This window comes from Ambystoma mexicanum, chromosome 11 (assembly GCF_040938575.1).
Source record: "Ambystoma mexicanum isolate Mex_15411 chromosome 11, UKY_AmexF1_1, whole genome shotgun sequence".
Taxonomy (NCBI): domain Eukaryota; kingdom Metazoa; phylum Chordata; class Amphibia; order Caudata; family Ambystomatidae; genus Ambystoma; species Ambystoma mexicanum.
The window spans coordinates 582,870,983-582,895,519 of record NC_090934.1 but is presented as its reverse complement, the minus strand read 5'-3'; the positions used below and the strand labels follow the sequence as shown (position 1 = coordinate 582,895,519).

The window sequence follows — 24,537 nt, the reverse complement described above, 5'->3', positions numbered from 1 at the left end:
GGCGCTGTCCTCTAGGTGGATACTGATTTGAGGCAAGAGACACTTGGTCCGAGGAACATGTGTTACCTGCTCCATATTGGTTATGTGGGGAACAAGAATAGGACTGTCCGCGAAAGGAGCAGCGAGAACTTCCACCTCTCTGTTGAAAGGGCCTTTGAGTGATTTGGTTAAAAAATGTCAAAGTCTTGTGTTCTTTCTTGGCAGTTTCTAGCGCTTCATCTACAGCATTGCCAAACAGGTTAGACTCCTCCACCGATTTGTTGATGAGAAACGCTTGTGTCTTCGGTTTGAGCACTCGCGTTGACATCAGTGCAGAGCCTGCTGATGCAGGTTTGAATCCCGGCAGGGCCAAACTCAGCCTTTCATCCTTCTGAGGTCGATAAATGAGCACCACACACCACGGGTAATAATAAGCAGCGCTCAGATGCCTGAGGGTTCGTAGCGCTATATGAATGCTTTATTATTATTATTATTATTAATAATATTATTATTATTTGAACCTTGAGTTCTTTAACCAGGTATGTCATTTCAAAAGAGTACCCTGGACCAGGGTCCTCCCTGCTGTCTCCGCAGCATCTAAGGTGTTTTTAAGGATGCTATGGTTTACTTGTTTATCCTCTGACACAATCGTGAGCAGGCGAGAAGGCACTGGTTAGGGGACCTCCTGCAGTCTCTCCTGTAGCAGGTTCCATCGAACATCACAATAGCTGGCCAACAGCGTGGTATTGTTGGCAATCTTGGTGGAATATGCTGCGGCAGTAGTGACTCATTTTCCTAGGGGATAAAGGTTTTTGCATTCCTTGTCCGGTGGTGCCTCACCTGTGGACAAGGTCACTGCTGCCCTCTTTCTTGTTGTACCACGAGAGAATCTGGGGTGGCATGACCCCTAATATAGAGAGGGTCAGTAGGGGAGGGGCAAAAACGTTTCTCCACCCGTGGGTTTACAGCCCTGGTCTCTGAAGGTGTCAGTACGGAAGGGGTGATGCACTTTTTAATGGAGTAAAGTAAAGGGATACCCTGGCTGCAGGAGGCTTCTCCCTTAGAATATACTCCACAAAATCTGAGTCTTCTTTCATGGCTATCTGGAAATGCTCAGGTGCTTTTTTTCCCGAATGGAGTTAAACGCCATCTGGTCATCTATAGGAGATGCCTGACCATGATGGGTTGTCCACCGGTGGCTCATACCCCAATCTGGGGCCTGGTCAGCGGGATCCCCTCAAAGGGATCATCCTCTTGTAAATAGGGGTCATGAGGAACCTCCTCTTGATCCGTAAGCACAAAGACCTCATCTAGTCGGCAAGAGGTTGTCTGGAAATCGGTCACTGTAGGGTAAATGTCTTCTTCACTAGGCCTTTTGGGCATGGTGAACTTTGGGCTTATTGGCTGGCAAAACAATCTTTGCGAGACTCTCGTGGATGTTCGGCACCTCCAGGAGGGGATTAGGCTGTTCAAGCGTCTTTGTCGTAGATTTCGACGTTGCTGGAACATTATGCGTCGGCGCGCTTTTAGGCATCTCGACAGCCTTGTGAATTTTGGTGCTGGCGCCCTTGTCTGTGGAGTGCTCGGACGCATGCCGCTTAGGTGGCTGCGGGGAGGGCTGCCAACCGCGCGGATCAGCGGGTGCCGTGGAGGAGCTCAGCATACCCGTTTGTTTCTTGGACCGTTTCGACAAATCTGTTGAGGCGGTACCGGGGGTTATGTGCTTGCTTCTATGAGTAGCGGGTGCGTCCCTGTCGCCAGGATGTACATACCCCATAGCAGAACTATTGTCCTGCCTGGTGGGGCCGGACAGTTCGGAGCGCGATCATTCCGATGAAAGATCGATGGCACCCGTATCGGAGCCACAGCCGTCGCTTAACTCCTCGTCACTCTCAGCACCTGTGGCGGCGTGGGAGCTACACTCGGCCTGCATCATGGCGTAGGCCTCCCACCATTTAACTCGACGCTCCTTGATCGTCTAAGGATGCAAGAGCAGACAAGACCGACAGGACGCCTCGTGGTGATCGCGAGGGAGACACTTATTGCACCTCTGGTGCGTGACATTCCAGGGGTACTTGCCTTTACAGGTTGGCCAACATTTAAATGGTGAACTGTCCATAGCTCAGGTGTATTAAAGTGACGGCAAAACCAAAGGGGCAAAGAGAGGGGAGAAGGAAAGACATGCTTGAAAAAAAATATAGACCCCCAGCTCCCACTCTCCCTACAGTATAGGCCGGCTAGAAGGCCCGGCCACGCGGTCGACAGCGTCGACCGGAGCACCAGCCGTAGAAGTCTGTCCTTTCGATGTCTTTGGCGGTGGGCGAGAAGTAATCATCGAAGAGGGTCATGGAAAGAATATAATTTTGCAATTTCTAAGAGCTCCGTATAAGGGGACCAGCTAGCTGGGCGGATCAAAACTATCTGAGGGACCTCGACGCGGGTGGGTTTTGGGTACACTACACGTCATGTTAGGGATAGTGTTACAGGCACCCCCATGTCGACGTCCCCTTTCCATCCTCGAAAGATAAGATGAAATACTCTGCGGTTTCCACTAGACGTCAGACTATATGCACAGCATGTGATTCTAAGCAGTTTCACAAGCATCAGAAATATAGTTTTCACATTAATAATGTGCGCAAGATATGCCTCTACTATGCTTTATTCTCAAATTACAAATTGGCACAAGATGTCTGCATCTTCCATTTCCTGGTTTATCAAGTATAGTATCAGGCCACGTAAATTCTTAAAAATCACAGAGCGGCAGGGCAAGTTCCTTAGTTTACATAATATACCTAAGAAATTCACCTGCCCCATGGTGACGGGTAACAGAATATTTGTCACTGCCTTCTGTAAAATGGTGCATCATGTCATGATAAACACACTTCATATGTGGTGCAATGCTGCCACCCAAAGGGAACCCATGCACAGTGAAACTTCATTGCCATTTACTGCAAACAAAGATTTGCAGTAAATTTCAAATACAAGTTTCAAACATCACCATACTCGCCAGGAAGGTGGATTACAGTGAAAATGATACTCTCCCTTCATAAAATTATCACCACTGTTAGGGGCTACATAATTTTGCAAGCCCTGAGTAAGTTAAGAATGTAGTCCTTATTTTAATCAAAACACAAGGTAAACCATTCCAATTTCCTCAATTTTTGAAAATCATGAGTCATACGTGAATGAGCAATGACCTGCACTCCAATTTTTTTGCACAAACTGACTTCCAAGAAAAATATTGTACTTGTGGAGTTGCCATCCACTTTAAACAAATATATATATTAGTTTCAATGCATATATTAATTGGCTGAACATGCCCATCAGCCTTACAGATAACAAATAAATACAGAGGGTAAAAACATTGGAAATACACACATAGAAGCCTGTCCCCTGCTATCATCCATACACTCCATGAATATGTTTGGACCAGTAGTACATATAGTGCAAGAGGATGAAACACTACTATTAATAATGCTCTATAATCGGGTTTGGGAGTGTAGTCAAACGTGCACTGCCACAAACATATGTTGATACGATAATTACAGTCACAGATTAATAGTAATACACACATAATATATAATATTTGCACAAGTGTATTTAATCAAATTCTGTTCAGCCGACACATGTTTCGACCAAACTGGTCATTCTCAAGGCTGCTTTTAGGAACAGGATACATAAAAATTGAAACAGAAAAGGTAAAAAGTAAACCGCAAACGCAAGGAATAATAAAATAACATACCAAAGAACAGTTGAAAGATTCAGGGTTGGGCGAAAGACAGAAAGAAAACAGTAAAAAAGGGGGAATTAAGGCTTGATAACACAGTCATTGTAAAATTCTCGCTTTATTATTTAAAAGATATTGGGAAGTGTGTTAGCCTCTCATTTGTTCCAGTGCCTCCACATTGTGGGAGTTAAAGGCCATAAAAGGGTAAAAAGAGATGGTGAAGAGTCCAAGTGTACAGAGTAAGATTAATCGTAGAGACATAGTTAGAAGGATTGGGTTAAAGATGAGAGCACACCTGTCCAGGTGTGTCCTGCAGTTCAACAGCATGCGTAGTGTAACATGCACCAGAAATGATGAATGCAAACTTACCACGTTATCTTGAAACGGCAGTACGAGTTACTAATAAACATAAATGACAGGGATAGTTAAGTAATTCTACTAAAGTAAAAGCACAGAAATAACAAGGTGTAGAGATATGGACAAAGGAAAGAAGCAACATACCATAAGGAGATGTCACAAGAGGTAAAGTTGTGCGGCAAAATATCAGCGAATAAAAGTTGCAGTTCAAAATTGCTTTAGATAGGAAAGTCACCTGCGCTACTTTAGACTCAGAGCGGCAGAGCAGGACATGTGGCCTTCATACCCGGACGAACCCCCAGAGTCCCCGGAGATCTGCTACATTGCTAATTCTGCAGGGAGTAGGGGCATAATATCCACCCTGTATAAAATGCTGATAGCACAGTCTGCAGAACCATCCCACTACATTGCTAATTCTGCAGGGAGTAGGGGCATAATATCCACCCTGTATAAAATGCTGATAGCACAGTCTGCAGAACCATCCCACTACATTGCTAATTCTGCAGGGAGTAGGGGCATAATATCCACCCTGTATAAAATGCTGATAGCACAGTCTGCAGAACCATCCCACAAGTTTCGGGATGCATGGAACCAGGAACTGGGGTTGGCAAACACTGACGACATGTGTGCGAAAATGTGTACACACACATGCAAGGTCTCCCTCAACTCTAGATTTAGATGTGTGCAATATAAACTCCTTAATCGCCTGTATTATACTCCTCATGTGGTGGGGAAATTTGCACATAATCAACCCCACGTCTGCCAGAGATGCAGATCGAACGAAGCGGATCATGCCCATATGTTCTGGTCCTGTGGGGCGCTGGCCCCGTTCTGGGAGGCTGTGCTCGAGGCCCTCTCAGAGATGGTGGGGTTCCGGATTAATCCTGACCCCCTGGCTGTGTTGTTCGGACTATGGGAGGGAACTGGGGCAAAGCGGGTTGCTAAATTTTTGAATGTGGGGGCCATAGTGGCTAAGAGATGCATCCTGCAGTGCTGGAACCGGTGATTTCCCCCCCCCCCCCACTTCCCTAGAAATGTGGCTAAAGGCTCTCACCTGTGAGGAGGACTATATCAATACATTACCGGTGAATGCTCGCCCCAAAAACGTACGGACAGAGTTTTGTAGCTATTTGAACAGCAAAGCTGACTTGGAGCTCTTATCCTCGCCCCCATCACCAGATCAGGCAGATGTGTAACCTGAACTATGAGCAGCCTCACTAGACTCGATTTGATCTTGAGAATGTGCCTGTTTTATTGCTAATGCACTGCTCGTTTGTCCATGTCCTTAAGTATGTAACACGGTTTGTTGGTGTAGTGTGTAATGCACCTGCTACTGCTCCTTGCCAATAAAGAGAAGTTTAAAAAAAAAAAAGATAGGAAAGTCACATCTAGATCAAGCAAAGAACAGAGCAGAGAGCGGCATCAGCCTTCTGTGCAAATGAAACATACAGCTATTCAAAAAGCAGCATATTAAAATGCATTCATGCCTCACCTAATGGTGTGGTATATATAGATGAATCAAGTACATAGATTGAGATAAATCCCATTCATTGGAAATCCAGTTGATAGTTATGGCGGTCAGGGGTTCATGCCTGTTAAGTAAAAAATAAAAGAATGCAGCTGAAAAAACTGGCACCTAAAAGAACGAAGAATTCCCTAAATGGGATAGATTGGCACCGATGATTTAAAATGCAAGGAAAATAAAGACATAATGAGGCTAAAATACCTTGCGTCACCAATTGCAAAGGATGCTTAGTTGAAAAATACAGGAGTAAGGCTTTTTTGAAGTTGCCATAACAAAAGGAAAGGTCCGTACAATTGAAAACTGCAATGTCATCATCATTTTCGGGAGTTGTCAGCACAATGAACGAGCGTCCGTAAGCATTACAATGCAATGACATTATTGCACGTGTTTGACCTCCAAATGGCGTGTTCTCCTTCTATCCACAGTAATTGGGCTGATTCCCATGGGCAAGGTGAACACTGCGCGAAAGCACTCCCTAATATATGAAGTGCAGATTGGTAAGTCGCGGGTTGAACGTATGACGTTTTGCCGCGATGCCGTCATGTGCAAAAGTGCGCGTGACGTCATCAGTAAACAATTAGAAAAGACAAAAACGCTGTCACATAGGGTCCCAAAGTAGGACAAGGTAAAGGACCCATAAGGATGGGCAATTGAAAGCAAGATCAATAAACATCAAAGAAAAAGGGGCGAGCCAGTAGGCAAGCAATAGTTAATGTCAAACTAGATAATGTGAAATTTGCATAGGAAATAACTGATTAGAAGCGTGGCAAGCCTTAGTGCGACAGGTCACACCGTCTATGGACTATAGGGCCATGGGCATGTGAGATAACCGGGGTGGAGGGGGCAAACCACCAGCAATGTTAACTAAACACAGATGGTCACACAGATAGTCACACTAGTAAAAGGTACAGAGGTGCCATAAGCAAGTCATAGAAATAGATGTAAAAATGACCGTAAGTGGACAAAAGCTCAAAAAAAGATTAAGAAAATGACAAATGCAAAATCTACCAAACAAACGAAGTTTGGGAAAATGTATGAAATACTCAGAGAATATCAAGTACTTCTGCAATGATAAGGACTATAGACAGGGTAGGGTGTATACTTTTCAAACAAAATATGATACTACTTCTAAATCACAGAAGACCTCTTACAATACCACTCCAGTAACTTCGGGCCCAGATTCTGAGGGAGAAACTATTACTATTTCAGAAGCTGACTCAGATAAAAACGACTCAACTAGACGTTTCAAGAAGGGCAGCCAACACAATTTCAATATGAAACAAGTCAGATTTTGCAACCCTCTCACATCAAATATTTCAACGCCAAATGTCACACCAGGGGTAGGAGGGGGGTAGCGGAGGTTCAAAACAAAGACTCTGGTCGCTGCGGAATTCTGACAACATTCAATACAAAGAAATAAATAGCCTAATGAATACACCTAACTTGGTTGTTAATCTTTGTGATCGTATCTTAAATGAAAATGAAATTAGAGTATTGAATAAAAGGAGTGTCATTTGCACCAACCTCTAATACTGATTTTGTGACTTTTCAAGTAGACTTGTTTAAATTTGTAAGAAAACAAATTAAAAAATTAAAAAAAATCTTTGAAACCCAAATCCGAATGTATGTGCCTAAACCCACACTTGATCCTTTGAGTGCACCAACATAGATATTGCTAACACAGTGATCCTATTATCATTGGAACAAGACTCTGATAGAGACAGAGGAGACCTGTGCAGGTAAATTGGTGTCAAGGCCACACATTTAGATATACCAGAACTTAAATATAGATCCAAATTCACCACACAATTGTGGACAGAGAATGTAATTGACACCTTTGATCGAGCTTTGATCAAAGACATACACAATCATCTTGATAATCCCCATCGGTGCAAGAGAAAAATGAGATCTAACCTTGATAGTTTAGAACACAAAGCATTGGACGATCTAGACAACGATTGCTCAATCACTATCAAGGAGGTGGACAAAGGAGGGAATATTATTATCCTCAACACCCATGACTACATCACAATGGGCACAAACCATCTGGCCACTCCAGGATGCTACAAACAACTCAGTAACAACCCTACTAAAATAATTGTACAAGATCTACTTTCTCTCATTCAGGAATGATATCTATTAGGGTACCAACCCTCTACTTCTTACCTAAAATACATAAAGAGAAATTACCAGACGTTAGACCCATCATGAGCAGGATTGGCTGGGCGACTGAGGGTATTTTACAATATCTGGACAAAATTCTTAAACCTTATGCGTCTCAAATGACAACATATCTAAGAGACAGTACACAGGTCTTACAATTCTTGAAATCAATCATATGGAAGAGTGATTATCTTTTAGCGACTCTTGACGTCACTGCCCTGTACACTAACATTGATCACGATCTAGCAATAAAGGCTGTTGATTACACCTTTTGAAACTCTTCTGCATCTTACTACAACTATATTGAGATGCGCAAGTGCTTTTTGAGATTTACACCAACTAACAATGCCTGTATCTTTAATGGTACCTATTACTTGCAATCAAAGGGGGTGCTACGGGGGCAAAATTTGCACCCTCTTTAGCAAACCTCTTTATGGCCCATTATGAGGAAACGCATGTTCTAAACAATTAAGCTTATGCTAGCAATCTGATAGCCTGCAAACATTATATAGACAATGTTCTAGTCATTTGGCAGAGATCACAAGTGTCCTTTGATGAGTTTGTTAAATAGGCTAATGCCAATGAATTTGGAATTACCTTATCTGGACATGCCAGCAGATCCGAGGTTACCTTCTTGGAACTTGATATTTTTGTGGACAATGGCCAACTGGAAACCAAAACCTATAGAAAACCCACTGATATACATTCCATATTGCATGCAAAGAGTTGCCACCAGCGATCCCCCATAGAAAACAAATCTGGAGGGGAGTTCTACAGGGCCAGGCGTAATTGTAGCAAAACTACTGACTTTGTGGAGGAATGTGCTGTACTTACACAACGCTTTGTCGAAAGAGGATACAAATCCAATATGGTTATGAAAACATGTGACAAATACCAGTCGATTCAACATTCAGAGTTGCTCGAACCACGGGTCAATGACACCCATTTGGCGAGGAATCTAGCTATCAATACTCAGTTTTCAAAGGATTCCTCTACCTTGTATAGATTTCCATCAAAACCTTGGCATCTTCTTCACCTTTATACTGATCTCCTACCCTTCCTCTCTGACAAATCCAAGTTTATCTACACTAGAGCTAACACACTTAAGAATAAAGAGAGTCCCTCATTTTTTGATCCCAATGGTATGGGGCACCTCCCTGAGACTAACTGGCTACAACCACCTCTAGGTTTCCACAAATGTGGCAATGTACTGTGTGTAAATATGCTCACATGGATTGTCAAGAATTTACTGATGATACTGGAATCTTTATCAACTGTAAAACTATGTTATGTTGTCTATGCCCTAATTTGTGTTTGTGGAAAACTGTATATAGGCAGCACTATTACACAGTTAAGGATACGAATTAGTGAACATCTGGCCAGTCTTATGAAAAATGACCCTAGACTACCTCTTGCCATGCATTGGCAACTTGAACACCAATTGTCTGACAAATAAGTTTTGAAATGTGTTGGTCTAATGCGTGCCAAAAAAGGCAAGCGAGGTGTCGACCTATTGCTGAAACTGAGACAAATGTAATCCAAATTGATTTGTTTTTGCAATGTACTTCTAATGGTCTAAATACGGATCACGAAATATATGTCTTTTTGTAAATCAATATCAGTTGTGTTGTAACAATGTAAATGGTGATGTATTTATAGAACAACATAATACATATTCATAATTAGGATATTTTTGTGTTCTTGGATATCAGTTGCCTCCGGCCTCCCATGTTTTGGGTACCTACATGACTTGTCCTGTTACGACTGTATGTCACTATGGGCATATTTTTCAAATAGTATTTTTCTTCACCAGGAGGAGCTTGTTTCTCACCTCGTTTTCACTTATTGCTTTGTGACATCAGGGATGTCTTTACCTCAACCTAATATGCTTTACCAGTTCGACTTACTATTCCCAATCCTTGGAACCCATCTGATGGGTTTCTCTTGTACTCATCACTATTATTCTTTTGGGGTCTTTTGCAGGGCTGGTGCTGTTCCCTTGTTTAATACTTTTGTCAGGCCTATTGGCCTCGTCAGTGTGTGATGCTTTATTTGTTTCAAGCAGACACATATTTGCTGTATTTGTTTTTTCTGCATCTATGTATCTGATACACTGACTGTCCATATTGTTTGTTATCTATGCGCTTTGTGATTGTACTTGGTTTCTATTACTGATCACGTCACGTTCACTTTTTACACGTGACACCACCGTGGCAACACATCAACTGGTGTATTGTTGCCACTTATGATAATTTGACATCTATTTCTATGACTTGCTTATGGTACCTCTGTACCTTTACTAGTGTGGCCATCTGTTTTAAGTTAAATTTTATGGCTGTTTGCCCCCTGTTTTTCTCCCATGCCCATAGCCCTATAGTCCATAGACGGTGTGACCTGTCGCACTAAGGCTTGCCACCCTTCTAATCAGTTACTCCCTATGCAAACTTCACATTATCTGGTCTGACATTAACTATTGCTTGCCTACTGGCTCGCCCCCTTTTCTTTTCTTTTTATTCATCTTGCTTTCAATTGCCCACCCTTATGGATCCTTTACCTTGGCCTACTTTGGGGCCCTATGTGACGGCATGTTTGTCTTTTCTAATTGTTTACTGGGGACGTCATGCGCACTTTTGTGCATGACGTCATTGCGGCAAAACGTCATCTCCTGCGACATTCAACATGTAACTTACCGGTCTGCACTTGATATATTAGTGAGTGCTTTTGCACGGTGTTCACCTTGTCTGTGGCAATCAGCCCAATTACTGTGGATAAAAAAAAGAACACGCCATTTGGAGGCAAGACATGTGCAATAAATGTCACTGCATTGTAATGCTTACGGACGCTCGTTCTTTGTGCTAACAACTCACGAACATTATGTGACATTTGCAATGATGACATTGCAGTTTTCAATTGTACAGACCTTTCCTTTTGCTATGACAACTTCAATAACGCCTTACTGGTGTGTTTTTCAACCACTCATCCTCGGCAGTTGGTGACACGAGGTATTTTAGCCTTATTATGTCTTAATTTTCCTTGCGTTTTAAATCATCTCTGCTAATCTATCCCATTTAGGGAATTCTTTGTGCTTTTAGGTGCCAGATTTTTCAGCTGCATTCTTTTATTTTTTAATTAACAGGCATGACCGCCTTACCGCCATAACTATCAACTGGGCTGCCAATGAATGGGATTTATCTCAATCTCAGTACTATATTCATCTATATACACCACGCTTTACTTTTACTTTATTTTATTTGTATAGCGCGGCCATAGACCCGAAGGCATGAGGGTTCTACAAGACAAAGAAAATTACAATAGACATATAAAAAAGCCGAAAGCAAAGAAGTCAGATTAAGATGAATAAAAAGTCACTGACAAGGTAAAAACAGATTAATTAAAAAGATAGGTCTTCAGCTTTTTTTTTTTTTTAAACCTCAAGCGATTCAGTGGTTCTCATCTCAAAAGGAAAGAGCATTCCATACTGGGGGCCCAATAGCAAAGAAGGTTGAGTTGGCCACCTTTCCAGTGCGACATTTTGGAACAAACAGAAGGAGCCAAGTATTGGAGCTCAGGGTTGTTGTTAGTTCTTGTAGGGAGGAGCTGTTGTAAGTAGTCCGGCATTTTACCCTGTAGGGATTTTTGTATAATCGTCAGGGTTCTGAACAGGATTCTAGACTCCACTGGAAGCCAGTGTAGAGCCCGTCTGGCTGGTGTAATATGGTCTCTACGCTTGAGTTTCATAACAACTCTAACAGCGCCATTTTGACATACTTGAAGTTTGTTGTGATCGGATTTATCCAATCCTAATAGAAGACTTGAGCAATAATCGATTTTGGATCCTATTATAGCTCTAGCAATAGTATCTGTATTTTCTTGGGAAATAAAAGGTCTTAAGTGTGGCAACAATTTTATGTAATGGGCACATGATAAGACCAAACTGCTCACGTGTTGCTTCATAGATAATCTCTGGTCAAACGTAATACCAAGCGTTTTCACTTTTTTTAGCGGGGTGATAGTTTTGTCTCCTAACTGAAAGCTATCATAATTAGGACTACGTTTTTTCAATACATGTGAAGATCCAATAACGAGAAGTTCAGTTTTGTATTTATTTAGTGCTAATTTATGGATAACCATTGAGGTACAGATCCTGATGATAAAGAAGCGTTACAGATTGCCGTAATGATAGTAGGGGAACAAGCTTTAATTATCATGGTGGTGTAAATGTCATCCTTACATTTTGTGGCTTTCAGTTGTTTAATAGTAGTTTCTAATTATTCTTACGTGATAGGTTAAACAAAATTAAAACAAATAAAAAACTGGAATAACAGGGGATCTTTCATAAATCCACTCTGCTGACTTTTGTTCACTGCATTCTATATGTACACTTGGACGCCTTTTGAGAGGCTAGTCTGTCAGCCGACACTTGATTCTTTAGACCTACTGCTTTTAGGTTTAAATTAAGTCCATACGTACTGTCGCATCTTTGCTGAGTTAGGTGGAAAAAGAGTCTACTGAACCACCTTACAAATAGTATTTTATCCACATACTCAGAGTGCAAGAAATGCGCCAGACTTATGATGTTGCGTTACTCAAGTTTTAATTTATGCCCATACTGATGACATGTGTTTCGGCTACTGAAAGCCTTCCTCAAATCAGGGCTAACAGCATTCGTATAACTAGTCATATGACGATCAATATAATGAGTAAATCAAAATGACAAATTCAAAAATCAAAGTTGTAACTGAAGATTTCTATAAACTAGCAGAAAAGAAAGGCAAACATTTTGTGTAAATTCAATCTAACATTCAAGGAATACACATCCATTCAAAACCTGATGGAAGATACATCTGTGGTGATCAAAGAGGCCGAAAAAGGGGGCAACATAGTGATTATGGAAAGAACAGACTACTAACAAATGGCCAAGAATCAATTAGACAGTCCAGGATGCTATAGAAAAATACCAACCAACCCAAAGAAAGATATTGTAGTGGAATTAGGGAAAATGATCACCAAATGGACGGCCTTTTGACAGATGATGAAAGTAATTTTCTAACGATAAAAGAACCTGTCACACCAATCATGTATTTTTTGCCTAAAGTTCATAAAGACTGACAATATACCAGAAGGAAGACCCATCCTCAATGGCATAGGCTGGGCAACGGAAAACATTTCAGAATACTTGGACCATGTGCTGAGACCCAGAGCAAGCAAACTCAAATCATATATCAAGGATACCACAGATGTGATCATCAAGCTCAAAAATATTCAGTGGAATGAAGGATTCAAACTGGCTAGCCTAGATGTCAAAGCCTTATACACATCTATTCATCATCATTGGGCAATGAAAACAATTGAATACTCATATAAAGATGAATCAGCTTCCATGTATCTACAAATTGAGATGATTAAGAACATGTTGAAGGCGACATTAGAGTATAATATTTTCAACTTTGACAACAATTTCTACCAACAACTAAAGGGTGTAGCCATGGGCACGAAATATGCCTCTGCACTGGCAAACTTATTCATGAAGCTATAATGCAAATTCATAAGTCTGGCGCATTTCTTGCACTCTAAGTATGTGGATAAAATTCATTGCATTCTAATTTGTTGCTTTTTTCCATGATGTTTTCTTTAATAGTGTGTAATTTGTATGCATGGTTTGTTGCTTTACATTACAGCAAGTGGGATTATCTTTGATGGTTTTCTCTGTGATACTATGGTTAGTACTTTCAAAATACAAAATAGTTCTTTATTGTTGCGTTGAGCACTTTCAATTATTTTATTGAAGACATTTTGTTTGGCCTCTATAATAGCCCTTTTATAGGAAGTGGCTGCTGGTTTATATTTGCTAAGATGCATAGGTGTGCCATTGGCCTTCCACGCATGGTAGGTTTTTAAGGTTAACGATTTCAGAGATTGTACTCCGGTGTGAACCAGGCATTACGGTTAGTTTCGGGCTTTGCCATTTTCTTTTTAATAGGAGCTAGGATGTTGGCAGCTCTTTCCAAGTTCGTGGAGATCAAATTAGATAATTCTTCAGGAGTATCTGCATTAGATTGATTCAATGAAGTATTAAGTAAAGGTTCCATTTTTTTTAGGGTAATATTTTTCAAGTTGCGATGAGATACTACAATATTATTTAGACGTTTCGTTTTTATGGGAAAATCCACTGTGATAGAGAAATTTGAAAAGAAATGGTCAGACCAGGGACACGGTAGGACTGATATATCCCTAGAATGAACGGCACGGCCAGCCACCCAATCCAGGGTGTGGCCCAATATATGTGTTGGCTCTTGGATGAGTTGGGAGAATTCCGATTCGTCTAATGCGTCCGAGTTCAAGTGCAATCTTGTCCTCCCTATGGTTGAGCCATATCTTGCAGAAGAAGGTATTTTGCATTAGCCTTAAGAGAAGAGAGTAGAAAAGTTGAGATATTCTTAAAGTCTGTAAATATGGTAGGGGTTTTACAAATTAAGAGTATATTCAATGTGCTCTCAGCATTCAGGCTAGTTTTAATACAAATGGAGTCGACTCCTTCCATGACAAATTTCCTGTGCCACCAGCCACAGCACTGCGGTAGCAGTCGCGAGGAAGTGCTCCCCCCCACCCTTGAAGGTGAGGGAGCCCACACGCAGCGCCACCGACGCAACCAACGATATGCCGGAGGCCTAGCCACTTGTTACCCTCCTCGGCATCCTCCCTCCAAAATGGCCGCCGCCATTGCTGCTCACTACGTTGCCTAGCAACGCACCTTAACTTCCCCAGAAGTCCGCCGGCAGGCGGAAGGCCCACAACAGCAAGGCCATTTCCTGTTTGCCCCTGTTCGCTCCTCAGAGCGTAATATGAACTACCCGAGGCTGAACTTGCATCTCATATTGCTGTGGAATTTACTTCGCAATGCGGCCAATCTCAATACCATACTGATATTCATGCGAGTACCTTGTTGCTCTTGCTGCCAACCCGACTTGCCGCAGCCTTTGCACACAAATGTTAACGCGTAAATAACCTAATCTGCCTGTTTTCGCTCACTCTACTTGCCCTGCCTACCCACAAGGGCATGGTCTCGCTCCAATTCTCAGACTTGTAACCTAGCACACTAAAGATTGAGATTATATAGCGCCTGCCCTTGGCATTCTGCCTCGGCAACCCTCACCTCGCTCTCTAACCCAGTGCTGCCTATATGCTCCTGTAGTATCACATTGCCACATCACAGCCACTTGCGCCTATGTCAAATCTAGATGCTGCCCATGCATTTCACATTATACCCTGCATTTCCTGCTCATACCCAGCCCTATTTTACAGCCAGTGATTGTGTTACCGACATTAAAAACTGCCTACTGCATCACCTGCACTGCTCATAACCTGCCATACTATACTGCCACTGTGTTGGCACGTCCTAACACTATACATGCACTCCACGCATGACGCCCCGTCAGCCAGCTACCTCATTGTTCAGATCTTGATTTTAGGTGCTAATCTGCATCCCTGTGCTATTCTGTATTTAGGTGCTATTCTGCATCCCTATGCTATTTTGCATTTGGGTGCTATTCTGCATCCCTGTGCTATTCTGTATTTAGGTGCTATTCTGCATCCCTATGCCATTTTGTATTTAGGTGCTATTCTGCATCCCTGTGCTATTCTGTATTTAGGTGCTATTCTGCATCCCCGTACTATTTTGTATTTAGGTGCTAATCTGCATCCCTGTACTATTTTGAATTTAGATGTTAATATGGTGCTAATCTAGGTAGGCTGCACCAGCTGCCAACACTAGCTATCTGCCTGCACACTGTATTTTACCCTACAGCTAGAATTCTGATTCCAAGTAGGCTGTACCTATTGAACTATTTGCTATTTGCCTGCACACTGCATTTTGCCCTATCGCCAGATTCTTGAACCTAGGTAGGTTGCACTAGCTGCTACTATCTGCCTACACACTGCATTTTACCCATTATATGACCTCAAGCGAGTCAACAAAATGTTCCTCCCAGGCATTTACTCAATACTATTGAGAATTATTCTCCACTTTATCAAATCCGCATGCCCACCTAGCTCTGCCTTCAACACGGTCAGCCTAGGCAACACTTCACCCCTCCTCATAGAGCCTAGCATCACAATCATACTTCCCCAACTCGCTCCTCCATGCCTCTCGGATAGGCTTACTAGACTACGGTCCAGACTACCCAAACTACATGAGCCCCGAGCCAGGGACTCCACCCAATGCAAACTAACCAACCGAACTTCCATTAGCACCTGCGCTAACCTCACGTTAAAAAAATTCAAACCCAACTCTCTCAATACTACGGCAACCAGAAACAAAGCACTCAATACAGCGACCACCACCACCCCTACCAAAACCACCGCCCCACCCATAAAAGGTGCCCTCATTAACGCACGTTCCATAATTGCCCATGCCACGGACATTGCAGACCTCATCTCAGCTGAAGACTTAGATTTCTTAGCCATAACTGAGTCCTGGCTCCATACAGCCGCAGGACCAGCCCTCTCGCTAGCCATCCCCAACGACTACACCATCATCCGAGAGGATAGAACTGAATCTAGAGGCGGAGGCCTGGCCATCATTGCCAAAACTCACCTCAACATCAGACTCGATTCCGCTACACACCTCTCATCATGTGAATCACTCACAGCTTAACTGCCTACTACCAACTCCCAAACGATATCCATTCACCTACTCTACCGACCGCCCGGTCCCCTGGGATCTTAGTGCCATCCTTACCGACAACCTAAAAAACTCCTCACAATGCCTCCTCCTAGGAGACTTCAACCTAGGCTACAAAGACCCCACAGACCACCAGGCCACCCTCATCAATAATACTTTGTCTGAACTAGGCTTCACACAAAAAGTATCCAGCCCTACCCATAACAAAGGGAGAACCCTGGACTGGATTGCAGACTACAACTGCGCCTCATCTGTCACCAATAACACTCCTCAACCCTGGTCTGACCACCATCTCCTCTCCTTCTCCCTTGCAGCTTCGAGTCCCATAACCAACATGGCGCTAGCCGCAGCCATCCCTACGAGAAGCAAGAAAAACATTACAGTGGAAAAACTGATCCCTCTCAACCAACTCCCTGCTTCCAACCCCTACGACCTCGTAGAAGGTTATAACACCATGCGCACAGCCTTAGACGCCATTGCACCACTAAAACTTAGAAAATGCAAACTAAAAAAGCACCTCAACCAATGGTTCTCCAGCCACCTGGAAAAACGCAAACTTGAACAAGTCTGGAGACAATCTCCTACAGACCACAACAAGTTATTGCTCAATAAAATAACGGCCAATTACAAAAAGGAAATCATAGCTGCCAAACAGGAATCCTATAACCAGAGAATTGCACAATCCAACTCCAGTACCAAAGAGCTGTTTACAATCATCAAAGAATTGGAAACACTGGTGCTAATTCCAGATACCTGCGTGAAGAACAAACAATGGTGCACTAGTGTCCAAAATGCACTAAACAACAAAATCTCAGGTCTTCAAACCAAAATTGAAAACAAGAAAGATTCCCTCACCAAAGCAACCAACCCCACTAACACACCCCTCCCCCCCCCCGAGCCCTTCACCTACACCTAACACCGCTCGCTTCAGCTTCTCCAGTCTCTGTCGAAATGGAAAAAATCATTCTCAGCCTTAAACCATCCAACTGTAAGGGAGACCTTTGCCCCCCACAAATCATTAAAGATGCGGCAAGAGACCTCTCGCCATTTATCACCAGACTCATCAATGCCTCATTCTCCTCAGGAACAGTCCCCAGTAACCTCAGAGTCCTGGGCCCTCCGCTTCCTCAAAATACCTTCCCTTGACCCTTCCATCCCGACCAACTACAGACCCATTACCACCGTCCCATTCCTGCTCAAGATACTAGACAAGACAGCATGCCAACAAATCCAAAAATACCTTGAAATAAACCACCTCCTAGGTATGCAACAATCAGGCTTCAGACCCCAACATGGGACTGAAACGGCCCTAATTGATCTGAAAGCCCAAATAGACACCCTTAGAGACAACGGGAAAACTGCACTACTACTCCTAATAGACCTCTCCGCGGCGTTTGATCTAGTTGATCACAAAATCCTATGCAATCATTTAGACTCAGCTGCCCACTTTTCCCAAGAAGCCATTGGCTGGATCGAGTCATTCCTCAGCAACAGATCCATGCGTGTCTTCTCCACCACTGCCGCTGCTGACCCCATCCCCATCACATGCGGAGTCCCACAGGGCTCCTGCGTCTCCCCTACCCTGTACAACGTGTTCACGAAGCCCTTGTTTGATGATCTAGATGGCCTGGGTATCACCTACACCAATTACGCTGATGATACACAGATCCTCATCCCGCTGACGGGAGATTACAACCAGGATTTGGCCTTGGTGAACAAGGTGTACCTCATCATTCAGGCATGGATGGCTTCGCACAGTCTATGCCTGAATGATGACAAGACTGAACTCATCATCCTTGGTTCCACCTCAAACCTAACCAAACTAGACCACAACTACACCAACTTCATCATAGACGGGAACCCGATCAAGGTAGCCAAAGAAGTGAAAACTTTAGGAATACATCTCGACTGCGCCCTAACCTTCCACAAACAGGTTAGCTCTGTGGCATCCTCCATGGCCTACACATGTAAGCTTATAAGAGCAGCCAAACCCTTCTTATCCACCCAGAACTGCATTACACTAGCCAGAGCCCTGGTATTATCCAAACGGGACTACTGTAATGCCCTCTACGTAGGAGCCAGCAAGCAAATTACCAACAAAATTCAGACGCTACAAAACAACGCTCTCAGAGCAGCACTTAGCATTCCCAGGAGAGAACACATTTCCCAACATCAGGAAATCCCATAACTGGCTCAACACCTCGGACAAAATCCTGCTTAAAGTAGCATCGCTAACTCACAAATGCCTGAACAACGCTGCCCCACGCTACCTGGTAGACAGAATATGCAAATACACCCCCAACAGACCCACCAGAACCTCCAACGCAAACCTGCTCACAGTTCCTAGGTTCAAATGCACCAAAATGGGCGGCAACAGCTTCCAGGTGAAAGCACCCCAACACTGGAACGCCCTACCACCATCCCTTAGGACACCCCAAACCTATACACACTTTAGACGCAACTATATCCACTGGATAAAGAACAAGGACCACTAATACTTCTAACCGCTAACACCACACTGCCGCAATCCTGCAATGTATGTTTATCTGTAAATTTATAAAATATTTGTATTGTATATCCTTCTGGTAAAACTGTACACATTGTCCTTCATTTCATTGTCACATTGTAATACTGTAATGCAATGTACAAGCAACCTGTAACCAAGCTTTGAATAACCATGCTACTCATGCGCCCTCGGGTCTGGTGCGCAAGACAAATGAATAAACTTAACTAAACTAAACTTCCCATATATTAAAGGTTACTTTATATATAAGGGCAAGTCCCCCTGCCCTCACCTCCTTTTCCTATCACTTCTAATCATTCCATAACCTGGGGGGATAGCTAAGTTGAGTGAGGGCCGTGCATCTGCATGTGCCCAAGTCTCCGAAATAGCACATATATCAAAATAGTATTTAAAAGAAGGAACTTAATATTCGAGTGTGGAGTGAGCAACCTTTTAGTTTCAGATTTATGGAAGGTGCTTCCATCATTATAGCTGTATCATGGTTGATTATGTGGGGATCAGCACTGGGTAAAGCATCCTTAACCAATAGAATGGGAAGTTCCAAACTAACGTTTGGGTTAGTGGGTAACGGGGTCAATTGCAGTAGAGAGGCGAGTACAGGCGGAGTCATATACAAAGGTTCCAAACTGTGCACAACACACGAGTGTGATGCTGGAAATGCATCGGAGGAGCAGGGCCTCCGTATCCTTGTCCTTTACTGCCTTTTATCGTGTGTTCTGTCGTGTTTTCCGTTCAGGAGTTCATGTGGGACTCCTGCCAGTGCAGCTCTCTGTTTTGGTTTGGTGTATAGACCCATGGGATACCCTTATTGCACCCATGGGTGGGGGTACAACCCAGTGCCCCTAGTGTATGTTTTTGGGCACCTGTGTGTGGCCCACAGAGCAGTGTATGGGCTGGTGGCAGCTCCATGCCGAATTTGACAGGTGCTCCGAGTATCCTCCATTTTGGGATACCCAGGCGCTGCCATTGGAATCAGTTGATTCTTGATAGGAAACAAGATGGCCCCTGTTGCCTCTTGCTTTCTATTGCCCGTTACCTTGTTTTCCCAAAGTCCTGGGAAGCCCTGACTCTGTCCCTTCCCCCTGACTGGCTGTTGGGTGGAAGTTCCATATATGGTGTTGTGAAGTCCAGGCCAGACTGGCTGGAGCCTTCCCAGTGACTGTATGTTGTGGGTACACCCTGTGGGTGGGTCCTAGGTGAATGGAGTGTGTGACGAATATGCACTTCTTGTGGATGTCTAGTTTCTGGGGTTTGACATAATGATTGAGACAGCCCTGCCCGAAACTGGTATGAATGCAGTGCGGAGTGATGAATGGCTGGGTACTTGTCCCAATACACATAACTTGTTGTGAGTGTCTGGAGAGAAGTGAATGGCCTGAATGCACTATGCACCTGATTGGCTGCCTGCCTGCATGAATGCCCTTCTGACCGATTGGTTGCCTCAGTGTGACCCAGCAGAATGAATGGGAGATCAACTACTATATCTGGGGGGCTCTCACTGCTAGAATTCGTGTTCAGAAGCTGAAGAGAAACTTGAGTTGAAACTGAAGCTTAACCTTGAAGCCCTGCTGGAAGAGAAGTCTTGATGCTGTTCTACTTCATCAATCTGAAAACTGCTGTGTCTCCAAGGACTGATCCAGAGAGGACCTTGTAAGGTGCCCTTTTCCCCAAGTTACGAGGGACCATCGTGCACCAGCTGATCTTTGCCAAAGCTGACTGGTAGACAGACTTACGACAGGCTGCCGACCGGAGATGGAGACCGCCGCGGAATTACAAGGAGAAGCGCCCAGACACTTATCCATCATCGTCGCCGACCAGAGCAGCCGTGCTCCCTTTACCGAAGTAACATTTGATCCAAGGACGCTCTCGCCTGCACCGTCGACTGCTTTGTCCCACCAGAGAAAGTCGAGGCTGCCTACGTGCCAAGGAGCATCCGCCGGTGGGTTTCCCGCCACCTGACGATCTTAGAGACGCCGGACGACTCGACACCCTTGCGGGGCCACAGTTCTTCACAATCTCTTTGCGGTCCTGAACGATCGTCATCGAGGTGCCCCGCACGCCTCTTCCTTGCAGGATGCCAACACTCCGTCGTCGCCGAGCACCACTAGGAACGAAGCTGCCGCTTTGCCATCGTCGTTCACCCCTTTTTCCTTGTGGGATCTCGACGATTCCATGGCTTCTGCCTTAAAGGGAGACGCTCAAGAAGGATCCGCCGACGAACTCTGATATTCCAGGTACATAGGGGTTGTAGAACTATTTTAGAAAGAAATAAGACTCTTTTGAACAATATATGGACTGGGCTTGTACGATATATCTTTATTCACAGGTTGCCCAGGTGGGGGGAGGGGGATCTCCACACAGAATTGTGCCCATTTGGTAGGGGTTAATATTCTGCCAATTGTTCTACCCAACTGCTTTCCTCCTATATCTATTGTTGGTTACTTTTATTCCTTGATCTGTGTGACATTTGACCAGAGTATAGTTGGTGCACTTTAATGAGATCTGATAATAATTATGGTACCACTTTAGAACTGTATATATTTGCCATTGTAGATTTTCTGAGCACAAAGTGAGTTATTGCGATGGTGTACATAACCTTGAATATTAATTATATAAAGACTGTGTTTTAACTAATACGGTGTGTGGACATTGCTTTGTGGGGGCTTGGGGACTACCCTGTACTGAAGAACCAGCCTGCATCACCTCCTGAGAAGCTAGGCCTTGATTGCTTGTCCATTGCCAACTTATAGAGAATCTTGGCTGGGGTCCTCTGTGCCTCTCCTCTACGATATAGAGAGAAGTACAGACCCCACCCCTCCAGTCTTTACAATGAGTTATTGCCAATTTCCTTCAATAGGTGCAGTGTGTTGATGTAATTTATAGGAGTACCTCCGAGCATTTACTTTGGAGCATAATTGAGTACTTATGTCATGTTGTTTGATCAGCGTACCTCTGGCTGTTTCTAGCGCAGCAAGCACCATTAGTTGAGGCACAAATGCATTTTAATATGCTGCTTTTTGAATATCTGTACGTTTCATTTGCACAGAAGGCTGACGCCTCTCTCCGCTCCGATCTTTGCTTGATCTAGATGTGACTTTCCTATCTGAAGCAATTTTGAACTGTGACTCCTATTCGCTAATATTTTGCCGCGCAATTTTACCTCGTGTGACGACATCTCCTTATGTTATGTCCCTTCTTCCCTTTGTCCATATCGCTACACCTTGATATTTCTGTGCTCTTACTTTGGTAGAATGACTTAGCTATCCCTGTCATTTCTGTTTATTAGTAACTCGTACTACCTTTTCAAGATAACGTGTTAAGTTTGCATCCATCATTTTGGGTGCATGTTACACTACGCATGCTGTTGAACTTCAGGACACAGCCTGGACAGGTGTGCTTTCATAATCTTTAACACAATCCTTCTCACTATGTCTCTACGATTAATCTTACTCGGTACACTTGGACCCTTCACCGTCTTTATTACACCATTATGGCCTGCAACTCCCACACTGTGGAGGCACTGGAACAAATGAGAGGGTAACACACTTCCCAATAGCTTTTAAATAATAAAGAGAGAATTTTACAATGACTGCGTTCTCAAGCCTTAATCCTCAATTTTTTAATGTTTTCTTTCTGTTTGTCTCCCGCCCAACCCTGAATCCTTCAACTGGTCTTTGGTATTGTCAGTCTAGAAATCTAATTCGAGACCGCAAACGTATTTTGGTGGCCGTGGGCCAACCATCTCATGCACGATACGACAGAATATAGGTTTTCGAGTGTTCTAATGAACAGCCATTTTGATGTAACAAGAATCGCCATTTTGTTTTCTAACCATTGCTCATTGCTTTCTGTTCCTATTGCTTCACAGTATATTTTTCGCTTACACTGCTCGACTGAGGAACAATGCTGTCTGTATATGAAAAGGAAAAGGCCACAGAGCCGAGAGGATAACAAGAGTTTCACTGAAACACAAACGTAGGCAGCGCCAGGAAGAATACCCGGCTCCTTCCTTAATGTAGCCTTGAAGCAGAGCCGCAGGGCATTTAATCATTTCACAGCTGCCAGCCAGTCTTATTATATGGTAGAATATGTTAGAATAATACCACTAAAGGCTTAAATTATGCTTTTCTAACGGCCCCCTTTGCTCAGCCCGCTAAGAGCATGTCGGCTCCCAGGACGCGAATAGCACCTGATAGATAGCAAGGTCCGGAATGTAACTCCCTCTGCATGTAGCTTGCTTCCAAGAACAGAAGCGCCATGTTCTATTCAATAACCGAAAGATGCCTATGCACTCACAAATTGCAAATCGTTACTAGAATAGATGTTTGAAGGTGTCATAGTGGCCGGAGATGTCCATCGTCACACTAAGTTCAAAGAAAGCCAATGAAGAGGGGTGTTAACCATGACATAGCTGATTGTTTGATATGCATTTTGTATATATGTAACTGATGTACGTAATTCGCTCTCTTGCGTCCCACAAGGTCTAGAGATACATGTCGTGGGGCGTTGAGACCGAGTTGGCCAACTGAGACTTTTGCTTTGCAATAAAACCCTAGCTTTGGGAATACAACCTTGTGTCTGGCGTCTCCATCGTGTGTGGTGACTCGCCTTGTTTCCATAGACGTCAGGGTCCCCTAGGGGCCCCTTTCAAGATGGCGCCCAAATAGGGACCTTCCCCCACTTGTTCCTTAGCGTAATGTTGTAATTGAGAAAGGCAGAGAACAGCGAGGACGGGACGATCGAGCCGGGATCAAGAGGTGTTCGGGGCGCCCTGTAAAAGTGATGAGACTCCTTTGCAGATCTGCACACATCTGATCCCTGATCGACGTACCTAGCTAGAGAACAAGGAGGCGAGGGTCCCGAAACGAGGCGGAAGCCAAGAAACGCAGATACGACGTCCTTTGGTGCGTCAGTATACAGACGACTTGATTTATCAGGTGAGTCATTCCCCGATTCATAGCATCCTGATATTGGTTGAGAGTTGACTTTGCAAAATCAAGCGCCCTAGGTAAGGTTGATTAACCAAGGGAAGGTTGAAAAATGCCTGGGGTATTGTCCACCTTAGCGGGGTTTTTCCGCTGTGGTAGACAATCTTTGGAAGATGGCCAAATTGTACCACCTGGGGGAATGCCGGCGTATTGGATGTATGTGAATATGGAGTGGGTGCGATAATATTCTGTGAGACTTGGCATAGGCAAACCAGAAAGCAACAAGACCACAAGTGGCCGATTAATGGTAGTTTTGAGATGGCGAGGATAGATAACTTGGAAAGGGTGTTGATAAGAAAGAAAGCGTGTCCTGCGGCATTTGAAACTATTAAAGACTGGAGAAAGTAAGCAATGCTCCGATTTAAAAGCAGAGCAAAGCATGCGCGCAGGCATAAATCAAAAGGTGAGGTAGCGGAAGAGAAAGAAGAGGAGGAGTGGACTGAGAGTCTAAGAAGGGCAGGCAGGCGTGACCAGTTGAATATAGAAAAGATATACCCACAACGAGAATTAACATGACAGATGAATTGATCGAAAATATATTGACTCATACAAAACAAGGCCCAAGATCAGAATAAAGACCAGATACGTTAGTAA

At 43.7% G+C, this 24,537-nt stretch overlaps 1 protein-coding gene across 2 annotated transcripts in view; it reads right to left on the bottom strand.

Annotated features, from left to right (window-relative positions):
• LTO1 (LTO1 maturation factor of ABCE1) overlaps window positions 1-24,537 on the bottom strand; it is a 552,752-nt gene that overhangs the window by 478,092 nt on the left and 50,123 nt on the right. The window contains exon 4 of one of the 2 annotated variants that reach the window (XM_069623448.1): window positions 5,556-5,655. The exons of the other annotated variant lie outside the window; for it this stretch is intronic. Within the exon in view, the coding sequence (XP_069479549.1) occupies window positions 5,556-5,610 (55 nt within the window). The 5' untranslated portion in view covers window positions 5,611-5,655. The remainder of the gene's footprint in view (window positions 1-5,555; window positions 5,656-24,537) is intronic. 2 annotated transcript variants of the gene reach the window in all.